This window comes from Lemur catta, chromosome 12 (assembly GCF_020740605.2).
Source record: "Lemur catta isolate mLemCat1 chromosome 12, mLemCat1.pri, whole genome shotgun sequence".
NCBI lineage: Eukaryota > Metazoa > Chordata > Mammalia > Primates > Lemuridae > Lemur > Lemur catta.
The window spans coordinates 39,144,028-39,162,091 of NC_059139.1; the positions used below are offsets into that span (position 1 = coordinate 39,144,028).

An 18,064-nucleotide genomic window follows, 5' to 3' on the forward strand; every position below is an offset into this window, starting at 1 on the left:
GAAGCCAGTCTTTTCACTTTTTTAGGATCTACTTGACTTGATTACTTTATATTAGGTTTAAAACTCTAGGGATGCAGATATATGCACATATGCACTCACACACACATATATCCAGTTTTCAATTTTTGAAGTTTAAAACAGTATGTTTATAGTTATTATTACGGGGAGATTAACAATGACTAGGGAAAACAGGGTGCGAAAATTGTTTCCTCTATATCAAGTCCCAATATTACAAGCAAGTCACACGTTTGGAGATCTTTACATAGTGCTGGAAAGAGTTTCCATGGTCCCTGTCCACATGGCCTTCCTTCCCTGCCAGGATGGAGCGTCTTTCTCTCCACACTGCTGATGTGGTCAGACTAGTCAAGTGACTGCAGAAAAGGCACATTCCTTAGTCAACCTTTTGGGTCTGCCCTCTGTCCTTGAGTCATAGCTGTTGGCTTTAGATGCCAAGGCAAGTAAGTCTTGAACCCTACAGCATAAACAGGACACCGGCATCTGATAGCAAATAAACTGAACAATTAAGGCTGCTCTGCCGCAGAGCTCCTTTTTGAGTGGGGGGCGAGCCACGAGACAAAGCTATGAAGAAGCGGATCTTTATTTCGACTTAGGGTGAGTGACACCTCAAAGGTGTTTCTTCCTTTCCTCCATAACTGGATGGGAAACCTGAACCAGGTGTGCTCTGGCAGGGTTACCTGGGCCAGTCACCTCCAAGTGGAAACTGGGGTAACATCTTCAGAAAACACCAAACCGGTACAGCCAGCGGAGGGTCCCTAAATTCACATCCCTCAACCCCGTGTTCCACTTGGAAAGCCCTGGCACTAGTTGGCCCTGACCCGTCGCAGCAACAGAGCCAATTCCAAGAAGCCAAAAGACAAGGCGGCAACGGCGCGCCGCTTCCCGCGTCTTCTAGGCCGCGCGCTGAACTCAAACGCGACGCCGGCTCGTCGGGGGCCGGGCCCAGCGCACTCCGCCGCCTCGGCGGGCCAAGCCGCGGCCGCCGCCCACCTCGCAGCCGAGCAGGGCGGGGCGCCGCGAGGCAGCGGGCTGAGGCCAGACGAGGAGGAGGAAGAGACGGCGGCGGCGCGCTCTGCGCAGGCGCGCGGCGCCCCGCCTCCCCAGCGTCGGCTCCCGGGCTGGCGGCTCGGGCCCTCCCACTCTCCCCCGCGCCGCCTCACGGCCCCGGCCCTCGCTTCACCCCGACGCCCCGGCGTGCGCGTCCTCCTGCCGGCCTGCAGGCCCGGGGCCTCCGCCCGCTTCCCCGCCGCTGCTCCTCGCGGCCCCGCTCGCGTTCACGCTGTCTCCCGGGCCGGCGCGGCCGCGGGCAACCGCTCCCCCTCCCACCCCCACCCCGCCCCCTCCCCGCCTTTTCCGCCCTCCCGTCCCCCTCCCTCGGCCCGCTGCCGCTGCTCCAGATGAGGTGATGGCAACGGCCAACTTCGGCAAGATCCAGATTGGGATTTACGTGGAGATCAAGCGGAGCGATGGTGAGCCGCGCCGCCGGCCCCGCGCTCGGATGTGCGCCGAGAGGACGCGGGCGCCGGCCGCTTCATTGATTGCTTCGCCGGGCTGTGGGGGCGGGAAGGCGGCGGCCGCGGCGCTTTTGTGTGCGGTGCGTGTGCGAGTGTGGCCGGCGTGGGGTCCGCCCGGGCGCCGCTGCAGCGCTGGGGGCCAGGCCGCGGCGGAGGCCGGGTGGGGAAGGGGTCCAGGGGTCGCGGGCCGCGTCCCGGGGGGCTTCGGGCGGGCGCGGTGGACGGTTCCGGGGCGGGGGCCCCTGGCTCCTCCCGCGATCTCCATCCTCCCCGGGGACCGCAGCCCTGCAGGGAGCGGGCTTCGTTAGGGATGACCCTACCTCGCGCTTCACCCCAGCGTTTTCATTTTACCAGCCTCATCTCTAGCGGGGATAGGGGCGAGGGAGTGTGGAGACCAGTGATTCCAGTATTAGAGAATTGACTACCGGTCAGAGGCCGAGGTCGGGGAAAAGGGCCAGTCCTGCTTTACACTGCTGTCTGGTTGTCAGGCCTCTTCGGCTTTCGTCCTCGGGCATGCTTCTTTCTTTTTTGCCAGTTCCTTCCTTGGGAGGATGTAGAGAATGTCGCGCTCAGCCATGAATAAGGGTGGGGGAGCAATGGGAGGAAATACTCGATAAGCTCCTCCAAGGTGCCGAGACTGTAAGGGGAAGGAGAGAGAGTGAACACAGTCAATGCGAGGCGCTACTGAGAGCGTGGGGGTGGGCGACCGGATGTTGATATTTTCACACCCTCGGGAGAGGTAACTGAGAAAAGTGTAAGGCGAGGTGAAGACACATGCTTCATTTTTTTTTTTCAAAGAGCCTTAGGCATGTGTATCCTTCTGTAGGTTCCTCTTGGGGAAAATGTTTTATGTCATTAGCTTGGGGTGTGGAGGGAGATGGCCAGCCTGGCTAGAAAATATATTGTAAAGGAGAAAATGCACGGAGGGAGATAAGTAAAATTACTTTCTTTCAATCCTAATAGTGAAAGAATTAGGGATATGTATATAGAGTTGTGCAGTGTTCGTGATTCCATCACTGTTATACCCATTCCTTTTATTTATAGGTTTTTTTTTTGTTATCTTTTGGCATAGTCAGTAGTAACATTGCTATCATGTCCATGTGCTCTTGGATTCTACCAAGTTTGACCAAGTCATGTGAGGCTAGATTGACTTTCATGTTATCTATATGATATATTGGAAGACCGTATATAGCTAATGATTTTTTTCCTTGGTTGTATTTGAGGTAATTTGTGGTAACAACTGGAAGCATCTTTATCCTGTATGTGAAAAGATAAATTATACCACTTAGAGCTTTGGAAGTTACCAGTAACACTAGTGGGAAAGAGATGTCTTCTTGGGTTGGGGTTTCTTTTATATTTTCTCTTCAAATTACTTTCTTGAAAGAGGGCTGTTAATGTCGTTTCTTGATTAGGTGAATGTGGGTTCACTGTAGTCCAACAAAAGTAGGATTTTCATATTAGAAATTTTGAGTACATAACAACCCCTCTTCTGGGTATATACCCCAAGGAGATAAAATCACCATCTTGTAAAGATATCTGCAGTCCCATGTTCATTGCAGCATTATTCACAATAGCCAAGATATGGAAACAACCTAAATGTCTACTAAGGGACAAACAGCTAAAGAAAACGTGGCATATATACTATGCAGTATTATTCAGCTGTAAAAAAGGAGATCCTGACATTTATCACAACATGGATAGACCTAGAGGATGTTACGCTAAGTAAAATAAGCCAGATTCAGAAAGAAAAATATTGTATGATTTCACTTACACGTGGAATATTTTTTAAAAGGACCTCAAATACACAGAGATAGAGAATGAAACAGTGGTTACTGCAGGTGTGTAGAATGGGGCAGATGTATAGGATGAACAGGTTTGGAGATACATGAGGATTAAAGTTAATAAAATTGTATTTGGGATTTTTGTTAAATAAGTAGACAGCTCTTGCAATAAAAAAATAATTATGTGAAATGATAGCTGTATTAATCAGCTTTACTGTAGTAACCATTTTACTATCTATATATAGCCTGTTACATCATGTTGTAAACCTCAAGTATACACAATGAAATTTATTTTTAAAAAATTTGGGGTGCAATAAAACCTGTAAGTTCTTTACATTATTATAGGCCTTTAACTGTGATTATAGGTATTAACTGTTAAATCTTATAAAAAAATAGTATTTGAAATGCCAGAGGTTTGTACATTTTAATTTTTACTGAGCTAACATCTTTTACTTAAACATATTGAAGCAATTTGGGTTCTTTTCAGTTTTCTAGGATATGGAACTCTTTCAGCCTTCACCTTCAGCCTATACCAGAAATTCCCAGATATATAAGAGCTTTGTGTTCTTACATAAGTGCTAGTAACCTAAAACCATGTTTCAAAAGCAGTTTGCCCATAAGAAGTTATGGAAATCATTACAATGTGGTGTTATTTGCCTCAGATACATGACGGAAGTTGTGGAAGGCAGAAGATAAGTAAAGAACTTTAAGGGAATGATCATTTGCATTGGACGGTGGTGTTTCACAGTAGAAATTGATGTCTGGGAGACTCCCCTCAAGCTTTCCCTTTTTCACTTCAGAGAAGCTTCTTTGCTTCCTTCCACTTATGTAACAGATCTGTATTGAATAAAAACACTAGTGGTTATTATAACAAAAATAAACTTTGTAGTTGGATGAACACTAATGTAATGTCTGAGACAGTAGAAATGACATGAGCGAAAAAGGACTGCTTCAGACTGTTATTAACTGGTGACTTGATGTTTTTCTGTATATGCTAATTGTGATCCTTGTCTGTATTTCAAACCATGCTTTTTCTGTCAGTGATGCTCATATATTAATGCACATATTCCAAGGGCAAACAAGTAAACTAAAATGGGCTTATTCCTAATCTTTCAAGACCCTTCTAAAAGACTAATCCTAATAAGTCTTCACTGATTACCAAAACCAGATGGCCAGTCGGCCTCTGAATCCCTAAGTTACTCTGTATCATTTATGAGAGTGCCTCTTTAAGTATCAATGTACATAACTCTTAAATGTTACGTTTTTAAACTGCACTGGAGAAGGGGTGGTGTGGAGAATGCAATGGAGGGATGTCAGGCTACCTGCACCCACTTCAACCAGAGCTAATGTGTTATAGGGTTAAAATACTAATAGACTCTTAAGTTCCCTGAATTGATCTGTGTACCATTCCCCCCACCTCCAGGTGCCTAGCAGAGTTCCTTGCATATTGTTTTTGAGTGAATCATACATTATTGGATTTTTTTTTCAGACATTTTAGATGAAATCTTACCAGGAAGTGAAACTCTTCCATCTATAGTCATTCTGTATGGCTGGCCTTCTATTTCCCACTGGCCTCTTAGTTCAGGATCTGCAGAGTTGATTGAAACTGAGTGATGTACTAAAGCTAATCCGACTTTTGTGGTATTCTAATGTTATAAGTGGCAGGGATTAGGCTGGGACTCCTGAGATTGTTCTCTGCTGCAGGAGATCACCTAGTATGAAATTGGACTGGTTTATGGAAATGGACAGTCATGTATATTTTCTTGTATGTGTCTTCCTATTATCTTTCTAATTGGATTCCTTTTTAGAACTCAGTGACTTTAAAAAACTACAGTCTTACTATTCTGTAGCTAGTTTTTTTTTTTTTTTTCAAGCTACACTGTTATCAGTTCTACTGTAGCTTGTGACTTCCCTTTGGAGACTGGGAGAGAGATGAGAAATGTTGAATATTTGGAAGCTGCAGCTAAAGTAGGATTGTTCTTTGGGGTCTCTTAGTCACAGTATTGATATATGTGGTCTGAAGAGAATTTTAGAATATTTCCACTAGTTGTCATTTTTATAGATGTGGAAACTGAGTCCCAAGTCACCATAAGTGCAGCTTGTCAGTGGCAGCCAGGAACTCGTCTTGCTCAGCATAGAAACCAGACAGTCTATCAAGACCTATGACAGTAAAGGAAGAATTCTGTTAATTTGGAACCATATATAGCTTTCTACAGCCTGATCAAGATATAGGAAATTGCTTCTCACTTATGGAAAAGGCACTAGAGAACAGTGATTGGAGGGGAGTGATCCCTGGTAAAAAGTAATACGGTATAGTTACTACAAGTTCACAAAACCTGAAGTTGTGGGAGGAAAATATTATTGTTTCTTAAAAACATTGGTGAAAAGAGTGCCTTGATTAAATATCTGAAATCCAGAGGAAGTAGAATATTTCAAAGGACCCATCAGGAATTTTTGGAGTTCAGGGCAGGTAATCTTTAGAAAGGATTTTAAATGACCTAACTCTTTACATGTTTTGCCACATTTATTCTTTTGCTAATTCATTTTTACATGCCATTATATAGGCTTCTGAAGAATAGACTGCATAACTTTAGGTAATTAAAATGAACCATATAGCACTGTAGTTGTTCTTTAGGTACAATTATGTGACTGATTACGGGGATGGGGTGGAATAGGGGAATTTGCAGATTAATAATTACCTTTTGCATGGTGACTAGGACAATAATGATTCCATATATATATCTCTTAGGCCTTCATAGTTTTCCAAGTGCTTCCAAACATATTATCTAATTGGATCCTCACAGGAACCCTATGAGGTAAGCAGGGTAGGAGATGGCGTATTTATCATTTTACAGGTAAAGAATCTGAGTTTGGATTTTTTTGCCAAGGTCACACGAGTAATAAGGGGCATAGCCTGGGCCAAGCCTAGTACCTTCACTCCTACCTCTAAGTGCTGGCAAGTGTTTGCTCGTGATGGTATGAAGTTGTATGCTTTGTATACTTTAATTTTTTTTTTTTTTGAGGCATATATGCCCTATAGTAAAATTCTTTCCATGGACTACCAAAGAGGCTCAGAAAACCTACAATTGATAATGTAGGTCAAATTTGCCAAATTGGTGAGATCAAATTGAATTCTGATGTTTTAACAATAAAGATCAAGATTCAGTAATCTAAGGCTTTAAAGACTAACTTGTTGCTTCCAGAAGTACCACAGAAAGCCAGGAATCTATGTTCATTGCCTAGCCACTTAATTCTTTTGACAAAGATTTTTGAACTCTGCCAAAAGGCTATGTGTCAATTTATTTTATATGTCATAATAAAAAAATGCTATAGATTATAGCAAAGAGCCAGTTAAATCTGTTGTCTACTTAAATAGGGAAGGGGGTGTGAGTGGAAAATCCAAAACAGGATTCCTTGAGAGATCATCCACACCTGTTCTTTCTAGTGACAAGTATACTTGTGATTAATATTACACATCTCTTTTGCAAAGTTTAATTCTTGGATTCAACCACCCACTTTGATTTTAATACTTCGGTTCTGTAACCCAAAATATTGATAATTTTTTGAGGTGTTTGTTTTGAGATTATGATTCTTAGCTTAAGAATAGGTACAATTTTTAAGCCCTAGATATAACTAATTTTCGCTTTTCTAATTCAATTGTGAAGCAAATATAGGTTAGATTGCCTTCCAGCTTTTTTAGCTAAAGTAATATTTATAGTATTATAGTACCTAAGTAAAAATAGACATTAGAACTTTACCATATCAAACTATCTCCCAAAAGTAATATGAGGGCGGAAGTGTCCCTTTTAAAAGTCATGCATCTAAATCCAGGCCTTGACTAGGGCTTTCTCATCTTTGGTACTACCTGTTTTTCTCATTACCCTCTGCAATAAAGCTTGCAGTTCAGATGGTTATTAGGGTGTGGAGTATTTTGGAGTATAGACCTTAAATGATTATGACATATCAAAATAATGTGATCTTCCATTTCTGTTTTCTTATTGCAGATTTCATTAATATACTTAATATTAACAGCCTACTATATGTTAGGCATTCTGATAGGTATTGGAGATACAAAAAAAGAATAAAGCAAAAATACTTCCTGCCCTCATAAATAAGTAAATAAATGATTCATCTATAGTGTGATTAGTACTGATAGAACTATGCCATTTTGTGTGTATGTCATTACCTCTTTCCTTTTTAGGATTAGGCCTTTTAGTTAGACTCTTGGAAAATACATGTCATGCTGTCCCTCTCACTTCTTTTCACCAGGACCAATATTCATTATCACCTACCTTATAGCATGCTGTCCTAATAAACCCATATTCTGCCAGAGAATTATTCTTAATACAGCGCTCTCAGTCCTGATAGCCCTTCTCAGTCGTATGAAATTGGCATTGTCATTATTGGCCTGTTTTCTATCCTCCAGTACCCATTTGAGTTGTAACTTTTTAACTTTTAAACACTGTTTTGATATTAAAAGGCATAAGATATATTCAATTTTAAGTTTTTGGCACACCCACCCCTGTCAGCAGGTTTTTCTCTAGATGTCCTGGGTTGGGGTGCTTGTAAACAGAGACCAAATAAGCAGAACATGAAAACAGAGGTAGAGCTAGCTACTGGTGGTTATGTGTAATTTAGGAATAACCTCCTCACATGTTGTGGGCCAGGGACTAGAAGAATCAGGGGCCTCCCTGGGCTATCTTTTATTTACTTTTGAAGACTTTTTCTCCAGGTTTTTATTGGTTTTGGCATTAATTTTAACCAATTTCCACCTACAAGAAAGACAGGATCAGAAGGGGCCATATTTATGGTAAAATTTTCTGGGTGTCTCCACTGGGCTAAGAATGACTCTCTTGATCATAACTTTTGGCAAGCAGCTCTCCACTCAGCCTCACCCATGTAGCTTGTATCTTCCACACTGGTGCTTGAATTCTGTTTCTTTCTTTAAAAAGTCAGTCCAGGTATTACTCTTGATACCTAAAGGATTTAACATTTGTACTCTTTGTGCTTTGCTATATGCTTTGCTGAATATATAATATACAGTATCTTGTTTGATTTTCATGACAGCCCTCTAAGGTAGACAGTATCTTCCCCATTTTACAGATCCCAATACTCAGAGCATATAAACTATTCTGTAAAGTATTTATGCCTTACAAAAGGGCCATTTTATGTATTTATATGCGTTGGTCAAGGCTGTGTGGTTAAGTATATTTTAGGGGTGTGGGATATGTGAATATTTAGAGTCCATATTGGATAAATGTAGTTGTGGGAGTTTTATTTCTAGATTAGTAGGGTTTGTACAGATTGAGTATCCCTTATCTGAAATTCTTGGGACCAGAAGTGTTTCACATTTCAGAGTGTTTTTTATTCTGGGATATTTGCATATACATAATAAGATATCTTGGGGATGGAACCCAAGTCTAAACATGAAATTCATATATGTGTCACTTTGTAACATAGCCTGAAGAAAATTTTATACAATTCTTAAATAATTTTGTACATGAAACAAAGCTTGTGTTCATTGGGCCATCAGAAATTCATATGTGTGTCACTTTGTAACATAGCCTGAAGAAAATTTTATACAATTTTTAAATAATTTTGTACATGAAACAAAGTTTGTGTGCATTGGGCCATCAGAAACAGTTCAGTGGTGTTGCTCTCTCAGCCACCCAGGTGGACAGTCTGTGGTTGTTTGCCATCACCGTTGTTACTAACTCTGAATTCATATGCTACCAGTATGCAGCCATTTTCTTACACTTACCCATACGTAATACTTAATAGTAAAAAAATATGACATACCATTAATACAGTGAAAAAATAATGTAAGCGTAATTAAGCCAGCACAATAGCCTCACCTACCTGTAACAGCTGTTAAACAACAGCAACAACAAACAGTGACAGAGTATATGAATTGTTTGTTGTATGTCTGTGTTTTGATCGTGACCCATCATGTGAGGTCAGGTGTGGAATTTTCCACTTGTGGCATCATGTTGGCACTCAGAAAGTTTCAGATTTTGGAGTTTTAGATTTTTAGATTAGAGACGCTCAGTATGTAATGGTTCATGACCCTAGTAGCTGCTCATTAGAATCACCTGTAGGGCTTTGGAAAAATGAAACAAACAAAAACAGCCCACCACTACCTGTGTCTAGGTCCTTTGCCTAGAGAGTCTGTCTGGTGTGGAGCCCTGGCATCAACATTTTATTTTAAGACACCTCACACACTGGTGATTCCAGTGTGCAGCCAGGGTTGTGATCCATTATTTTAGTAAAAGTAGCATCTTCTAACAGTGATCTGACAAGACTTCATGAAGTGTGAAGTTTAAATGGAGGGAGGAAGATGACCAGTAGATTGCCCTGGAAGGAGGGAGGCATTCCAGGCATGTGCGACAACATTCAAGAAGTCCCTGAGCTGGAAACAGGGCTGTCAGGTAAAGAGCATTTAAAAATGGCAGAGAAAGGGTGATAGATGAGGAAGGAAAAGAAGGAGGAGTAATCTGGGCCACTCTATTAAAGACTTGGAAACAGAGTTTAGGTAAGGATATTGGAATTAGTTTCTAGGACACTTGGAAACTATGATAGGACTTAATCTCCTAAGAGCAGTAATAAGAACGAATGATTAGTGATAGATTAGAGGGAGAGAGTAGTACTGAAAATGAGAGCTAGGGTGGATAAGATTGCATCAGTCTAGGAAGGTGAACAATGATTAAGGAACAGATGAGATGCAGAATACACACTACAAAAAGAATTGATGTTATACAGCAGTATATCACTTGTGCTGAATAAAGGACATGTGAATTGAAAGGAATAGATTTAACATTTGGAAAGTCTGAGCACGGGTTATAAAATCTCTTCAGTTCTGTTTAATCAAGCTAATCGTATTCATGAATACAAGGACTGTAGAGCCTGTGTACAATGTAATATCAAAGAGCATCGAACTCAGGCTGCTTATAGCTTTTGCCACTAATATCCTAAAAGTAAGTGAGTTTAAGGTATAGATCACTTCCAGCAAATGTTCACATGCGGCAGGAATTTATTTAAGAAGGCAAAGCAGTTAGTTATAACCTAAGACTGAGCTATAGTGTATTAGCCAAGACCCTCTCAAAATTCCTGGAACAGAATGGGAAGGAAAAATAGAGTACATAAAGAATTTGGCTTCAGCTCTTTAAGGGATAAAATGTTTCAATTCTTGAAATGCAGCTGCTCTTTTTTTACTTTTTCTTTGCTCTTATTTTTGGCCTATTTTTTTCTGTCCTGGCATTAGCCTTCCCTTTTTCATCCTCAAGATTCTTAATGCCATTTCAGTGTTTAGAATCTCTTAACTGCTATTTGCAGTTTAGAACTTAAAAAGAGGTACTCGAGGGATGAATAGGCAGAGCATGGAGGATTTTTAGGGCAGTGTGAAATTATTTTGTGTGATGCTATAATGGTGGATACATGTCATAATTCATTTGCCAAAACCTGTAGAAGGTACAACAAGAGTGAACCCTAATGTAACTAGGGGCTTTGAGTGATAATGATGTGTCAATGTAGGTTCATCTATTATAACAAGTATACCTGGTGCAGGCTATTGATTCTGAGGAGATTGTATGTATGTGGGGAGAGGGGTCATATGGGAAGTCTCTGTACCTTCTACTCAGTTTTGCTGTGAACCTAAAATAGGTGTGTGGGGGGGAGTATGCAAACTTTAGGTGTTAAATGTCAAAACTACTCTTCAGATAAGGGACCAATTAATGACAAGAATTTATAGTATTTTAAGAATGAGAATCAACCATAGGTGTGCAATTAAGATGAAATTTTTGCCATTCATTTTTGTCACTTGTCTGTTGGCCAGTGTGAGACATTGAGGGTGTGCTAACAAGAAAAATTTTTAAATAAGTTATAGTGGATTCAGATATGCATGGCAACCTTAGTCCAGTTTTTTTACTTCAGCCCATGGAAATGCCGTGACAAATGTCCAAGTAGTGTATCTGGAAGCCTGGAGATGATCGGTTGAATTTAAATAAGGATTGAACAATACGAAGTTCCTGCCAATAAGATCCATGTGAAAATCTAATTATTGTATTTCATGTCATGAAAAGTGAGTTGAGGGTGCAGACAACATTGTACTTTTTTTTTTGGTAGTATTTTTAAGCCTGTAATTTACTATATAGTGCTAAAAATAAGTGGATATAATGATTTACCTATAAGATTTTTTAGGAAATGAGAACAAATTAGAGGCCCTAATTAGTGAGGTAAATCTTGGGATTTAACCAGACTCCTCTTTGATGAAGTACTATTGTTGGTCAAAACTTGCTTTTATTGTTATAATGAGGAAATTGAGTTGTCCAAGATCATACATGAAGTAAGTAGCAAATCTGAGATTAGAACATAGATTGTCTGCCTCCAAAGTCCTCTGCACTCTAATTCCTTTTGGAGTTCTTTTCTTTCTAGGGTACAGTTTGCCTTCAGGTGTTTTTATTAATCTAACTAGTATTTGCTGTATGACCATCATATGTCCCTTCATCTGATGACTTTGAAGGAATAAAGGACTTTTCCTTAGAAAAGATTACTATGTCAGTTACAACAAAATACTAAATAGCTATTGCACTCAATACAAGTGCTCTGTGGCTCTGTAATTTCTTTTGAAAAAGAAATTCTAGTCTTCTCCAGTATCTCTGCTATTGCCTATGTGTAAGTCCTCCTTGCTCCCAAGACTTTCAGAGGTGCAGCCAGGAACAAAAGCTGTCATGTGAAAGGATGTTTCTTATTAGATGAGCGGAGATATTGTTGGGAAAGTATAAGTTAAACAACAGCAACTTGCTAAAATCTGCTGACATAATAGATCGATTCAGGGGCCTCTCCAGATTTAGTGATCTTTATTTTTATAAGCCTACTGTTTGAAATTGTTTGGGGATTATATGTCAGTTGTGGGTTTTTTTTTTTTTTTAATTATAGCTGATATTGAGAGTTGACCATAACATGGCCCTAAATATATAGTAGATATTTTTTTATATGCTCTTTGGGTTCCAGTTTTAAGAGTGATACATTGCTTTTAACCTTACATGCTCTCTTGCGTTTCTATTAAGAGCAATTCCTTAATTAAAAGTAAGTAGATTCCAGTCTGTCCCTGGATCTAATGAGAAAAAAAAGTAAGTAGAACTTCTTGTTTTCTTCCTCTCTCTCAGACTTTTCATTTTTATTCTTTATAGGTGCTTCTTTTTCTCTCCATTGCCTAAGTGTTGGTGTTCCTCAGGGCTTGATCGCAACCCTGCAGTACTTCTCATATAGTATTCTCTCTTTGGGTAAACTAAATGCTTCTCTTCAGTCGAGGTTGGCTACAGACATGTATTTTTTGTATATCTAATGGATTACTGAATATCTCCACTTGGATGTCTCATAAGCATTCAAGTTCATTATGTCCAGAATTGAATCCATCACTCCCCCAAATGTACTTCAGTATCTCTCATCACTTTCATTCACCTTATTACCCAAATCAGAAACCTGGACATCTTCTTTGACTCCTTGTTCTCTCTTAACCTCGCATCCTATCATCAGGGTCTCTTAATTTAAGTGCTCAAGTACCTCTTCATACACTTTTTCCATTCTACCACTATAATTTTGGTCAGGATAGCATTATGTCTTGCCTGTGCTGTTGTGACAAATGACTAATAGGTCTCTCCACCTTTGGTTAATCACTGTTTCAGAGTAATCTTTCAAACATAAGTTTGACTCCCTGGTCACCTGCTTAAAACTTTAAAAACTTTGTCTACTTCTGTTGCCCCTTGTATAAAGCCCAGCTTTATGGCTTACTGTGAACCCAGAACAATCTAACCTGCCTCTTCAGTCTCATTCTTGCTTCGTATTTGAGGCACATTATACTCTAGGCAAGCTGAACTTTCTCGGAGCACTCCACTTCTACCTAACCTAGCTAACTGCTGCTTCTCCTTCTTGCCTTTGTTAACCATTCCATCCTTCCTTAATTCCTAGCCTAGGATGGGTCCCCTGCTTTATGTACTTCAAATTCTCTCTATTTACTCTGTCTAAACACTCATGGGATTGTATTATCTGTTTAATTGTGTCCAGTTAGACTCAAATTCCACTATATTTCTGCCACCTATCACATGGCTTCTACATACTTTATAAATTACCTATTTGCTGAGCCATGATTAAATGAACTAGCTGTGCTACTTTTCCACCACTCTGTTCAAGTTTTGACATTCTAAAAAAATTGATTTGTGTTGTTTATCCTCCAGGCATCAAGAGTGTGACATGGCAAGGTGTGTGACATTGCTTTTGATATATAGTTTTACTTTTCTTTTTAATTACATGTTTTGAATAGCAATGTAGTACGAGTTCCCCTCCCAAGAACATTGTTATGTTACAGCTTCCTGTATATTTGTGCAGAGATGTTTTTCATTTTCAAGAAAATATGTTTGTATATGTATAACTAGGTATAGTATAAATATGTGTAAATATGCACTTTTTCCCTACAGATGGTTATATTGTATATATTGGTGCTTCTGAATTTTATTTTCATTTAATAATAATGTTATCTTGGAGAACCTTTGAATACATAAAAATCTCCTGCTTTCTTATACTGCATTTTATTAGTGATTAAATATACCACAATTTATTTAACCAGCCTTCTACATTTATGTTTGTGCCTAATCTGTAGCTATACTCCAATACTGTAGCCAATACTGGAGTATTGAATAATCTTGAACGTCTTTAACTTTACACATACATGAATGTATCTGTAGGAAGAAGTCCTAGAAGTAGAATCAGTGGGTCAGAGAATTGTGTATTTGGAATTTTGCTAGATCTTGCTGATTTGTTTTCCATAGAGTGTGAATTACCTTCTTATCTGCAAAAATGCCTGTTTTTTCATACCCTTGTCCACACAGTGTACAACACATGTGAGATTTGCTAGCTTGGATTATGAAGTTCAGGCTATGCCTGTAGAATGTTTGTTTGTTTGTGTTTTTTTCCTTATCTCCTATGGTCTTATCTCAGAGAATGTTTTTTTACCAAAGTTAACTTGGATTCTGTGACTACTTTCCTGATTTTTCTTTTTCTCTGGCAGCTTCTTGATCTCTTTTGCTATTATCTCATTATTTCCCTATACAGTACTGTGAAGACTAGGACTTCTACCTTCACTCTCTGAGTGGTCACATCCACTTTAATTGCCTTTAAATACTATCTGTATCAGCATTTTGCAAACCTTTTTAGATTACTGCTCTACCCAAGGGCCTTTTTGACATTTTTTACCCTAATGACTATCTTCCAGTGAAATTACTGTGCATCTATCTGTTTATCTCTTGTGGCCCTTTGGCAGGCCATAAACCATGATATTAATAATATGATCTCCCTCTCCTAAAGAGCTAATTTTCATCCCTTTGAGGGCAGTATCACCCCTGCTGAGAATGTGTGATCTATATGTTCACAATGCCTAAGCTTTTATCTTCAGCTTGAACCATCTCCAGTATATCAGACAGTCTACCTCATGTCTCCACTGGATATAGGTATCTCAAACTTAACATGTATAAAACCAAACTGAAAATCTGACTTCAGCCTTTCTCTCCACACTTAGCTTCACTGACTCCACTCTGTGGACCTTTTGCTCTAGACACACTAGATTTGCTATTTCACATTTTACCCTAGGGGTAAAATGGCTTAAGGAGTCTTCGCTTATTCTAACCCAAATTGGCCAGGCACTGAAAGTCGAAATTGCCCTGGCTCAGAGCCACTACCATCATAGGCTTCCATAGGTACAGTGGAGCAGGGGTTGTGATAACAGATTCCTGGGGGAAGTAGTGACATTACACTGACTGTTGAAAATATCCCATAAGATCTTTATCTCTTTTTAGGATATATGTAAGCATAAAAGATGGTACCTACATGTAGCTGTGAAAAGTTCACAGAATAGCACTGCTGTATTGGTATGGAATTCCCTTTTGAGTAAATAAGAATTTAAGCCAGGGAGCAATTAGACAGCATTGCTCACTATATTCAGTGGAACATCTGTCAAAGGCAGTTTTTCAGAATTTTGGACTATCAGCAATATATTATTTCAACATCACTGTAAAAGTCTATAGTATTGTAGATAACAAGTCTTTTATTCTTTAACAAATGAATAAAAATACATTTTGGATATCCAGTCACCCAAGAGAATGTAGGTATGAAAACTTGCCTTTTAATTAAGGATATATATTGAAATTTATTTAGTTAATAAACTTATTTAGCTCCTAAATTTCGTGAAGTGTTTTTCCTAGGGCTGTGGTTTTTTTTTTTTTGTTTGTTTGTTTTCATTATTTCAGCTAGAATCATATTGCATCATGATTTTAGAATTTTGGTTTTTATGTTCTCTTTGCAAGTAGTTTTGGACAGTTTTTTAATCCTGCCTTCCCAAATATACTGGATAATATCAGGAAATTACAGTGATTTAATACTTTTTAATAGTATAGTGGCTCCATTATGACATATTTCTTATTATTCTTATGCAAAATCAGAATGGAACTTTTCTAAAAAGCTGCACAATGGTCCATTCTAAATGGTAACTACCTAAATTGTGAGTGTGCAGTGTGGTTCTTAAGTCCCACAAAACAAAACAAAAAAACCCCAGCAGATCTGAAGTTTCCCAGTCACCCCAGAGGAACTGAGCAGTATTAAGTTTCACATCCCTTTTCAATACACAGATGAGGTAAGAATTTGAAAATTTGTCATTTGTATGCAATAGGAATAAAGTTTGCCACCTTTTAAGTTTTATTTTCTTCATCAAAATCTCAGCTGTATCATTCCCTTTTTTGTCTCCTAATGTCAAAATTCCAGCTTTGTGTTTAAACTCTAAGAAGGGAAATATTTGAACTTTTAAATTGAGTTATAAGCAGTAACATCTTAAGTGTGATAAACCAAAACAGAAAGGTCTCTATGTTGAGCAAAGTCACAGTCCCCAGGGATTTACTAAACAGCAACAGCACTGTAACCAGTGTCAGCTGAGGCATTATTTATGTCCTTCTCTAATGGCTCCTTGTTCTACCAAAGCTATTGAAAACGGTGTAATGTTTACATAGTCCTCATTAAGGATTCTTTTCATCACTGCTTAGATTAGCCAGCAAAACCTTAATATCAGAGTTTGAGAGTTTGACTGCTACAGATCTGCTGTATGATCTCCGACAGATCTGCGACAGATCACCAGATTTCCCTTCTGTCCTTGTTTACTGGTCAGTGGCATCTAGGAACAGCTGATTGACATTTACTGTTAGAGAGAGTATAAATAATAAATTGTAAACTGCTTTGAGGTAGTTGGCAAAACTAAGATATAATGTATGAATATTACTGTGTAGTTAGCAATGTCTTCCGTTTTCTAACTAATGGGGTTTTTTTATAGCATCCTTGTCATGTTTAGTCTCTCTTAAAGCAGCATTTGACAATCTCTGTTTTCTCAACTTTTTCTGATTTTGTTATATGATAGATCATTATATTATAAACTTATTTAAAAAGGTGGATCGTTTTCATATTCTTAAAGGACCATCCTTTTAGAATTCTTTTAATAAGTTAAAGAAATTGTATCTGTTTAAAAAAACCAACCTTAAAACAAACCTCTGTAGACAGCAACAGCTAATTAACATAATATGTTTTTCTATGACTCTATTTGAATAGATTCACTCAAATGTTTGAATTTGCATTCTACATTGGTGCTTGGTTCTAATAACTAAATCTGTAATTGATGGGAATCACTATTTTATATATTTAATTATTTAAGAAAAATGGGTAACTAGTTAAGGCAGGTTTTTGTCAATCACATGATAGGAAGTGGCAAAAGTTTTCAGGTCAGTGTGTTCTAAGATAATTTATCAGGATTCTCTTCTGGTAGGGACTGACTTGGAAGAAAGTTCTTCTTTCAGGTATCTGTTTACCAACTACTCTCAGTAAGTATATGTGCTTTACTCACCCTCTGGAAACAACACTGTTCTGCCAGGCACTTGGTCTGATGTGTGATTTTCATAACTCAGAGTAATATTTACTTCTTTGTTCTTCTGAGATGAGTATTTATGCATATTTTCCTTCTTAGTCCCTACTTGTGAGATGCAGGAGATAACTTCCTTTTTTCTCATATTTTTTTAAGTCTATAAAAAAGATTCTTTCAAATTATGCAGTGGTATTCTGATTGAAAATTGTAGGGTTTGCTAGAAGCTTTTTCAAGGATACACTAGAGAACTATATATTTTAATTTGTTGGCATGCAAGCCAATAAATTAAATTTAAAAATTTTGTTTTCATAGTCACCATACAAAATATCTCACTTCTTATATTAAAAAGTCCAAGGGTTGAGGCACTTAAATTATTCCCTAAAGACATACAGCGAATTCTAAGCAAGATCTGGGCTGTACTTAGCTCTGGGGCCATGAATCTAAGCTCTTACAGATGAATGCCTTAGCTGGGCATGCAAGATCCTGGACAATCTAGTGCCAGCTTTCCATTCCCAAGCAGTGGCAGTCAACTTTGGGGGGTTTTATTCTCTCCAGATATGTTCACATCTGCCAGGCTACCAGATATGAGAAATTCATCTCTGGATTCTGTGGAGATCTTCTTAATCTTGAGACCTTCATCCATTTCTGTTAGTTTTCATTATAGGGCTGTATACACATGAATCACCAGTGATGCTAGTTTTTTCAAAGTATATGTAAAATTTTTAAAATTATATTTTAATATTTTATAAAGCATTGATTTTAGTCATATTTTAAAGTTTATCATACTTAATAACAGATTTTAA

The 18,064-nt window shown here is 38.8% G+C and overlaps 1 protein-coding gene across 5 annotated transcripts in view; it reads left to right on the forward strand.

Annotated features, from left to right (window-relative positions):
* The first annotated feature begins 1,118 nt into the window (after positions 1-1,118).
* Positions 1,119-18,064, forward strand: part of KIF2A (kinesin family member 2A) — a 62,725-nt gene continuing 45,779 nt past the window's right edge. For 2 of the 5 annotated variants that reach the window (XM_045566223.1, XM_045566218.1), the window contains exon 1: positions 1,197-1,487. In XM_045566223.1, the coding sequence (XP_045422179.1) occupies positions 1,424-1,487 (64 nt within the window). In that variant the 5' untranslated portion in view covers positions 1,197-1,423. Of the gene's footprint in view, positions 1,488-6,113; positions 6,130-13,475; positions 13,570-18,064 lie in introns of those variants that run through there. The other 3 variants (XM_045566217.1, XM_045566221.1, XM_045566220.1) reach the window with 3 other exon arrangements.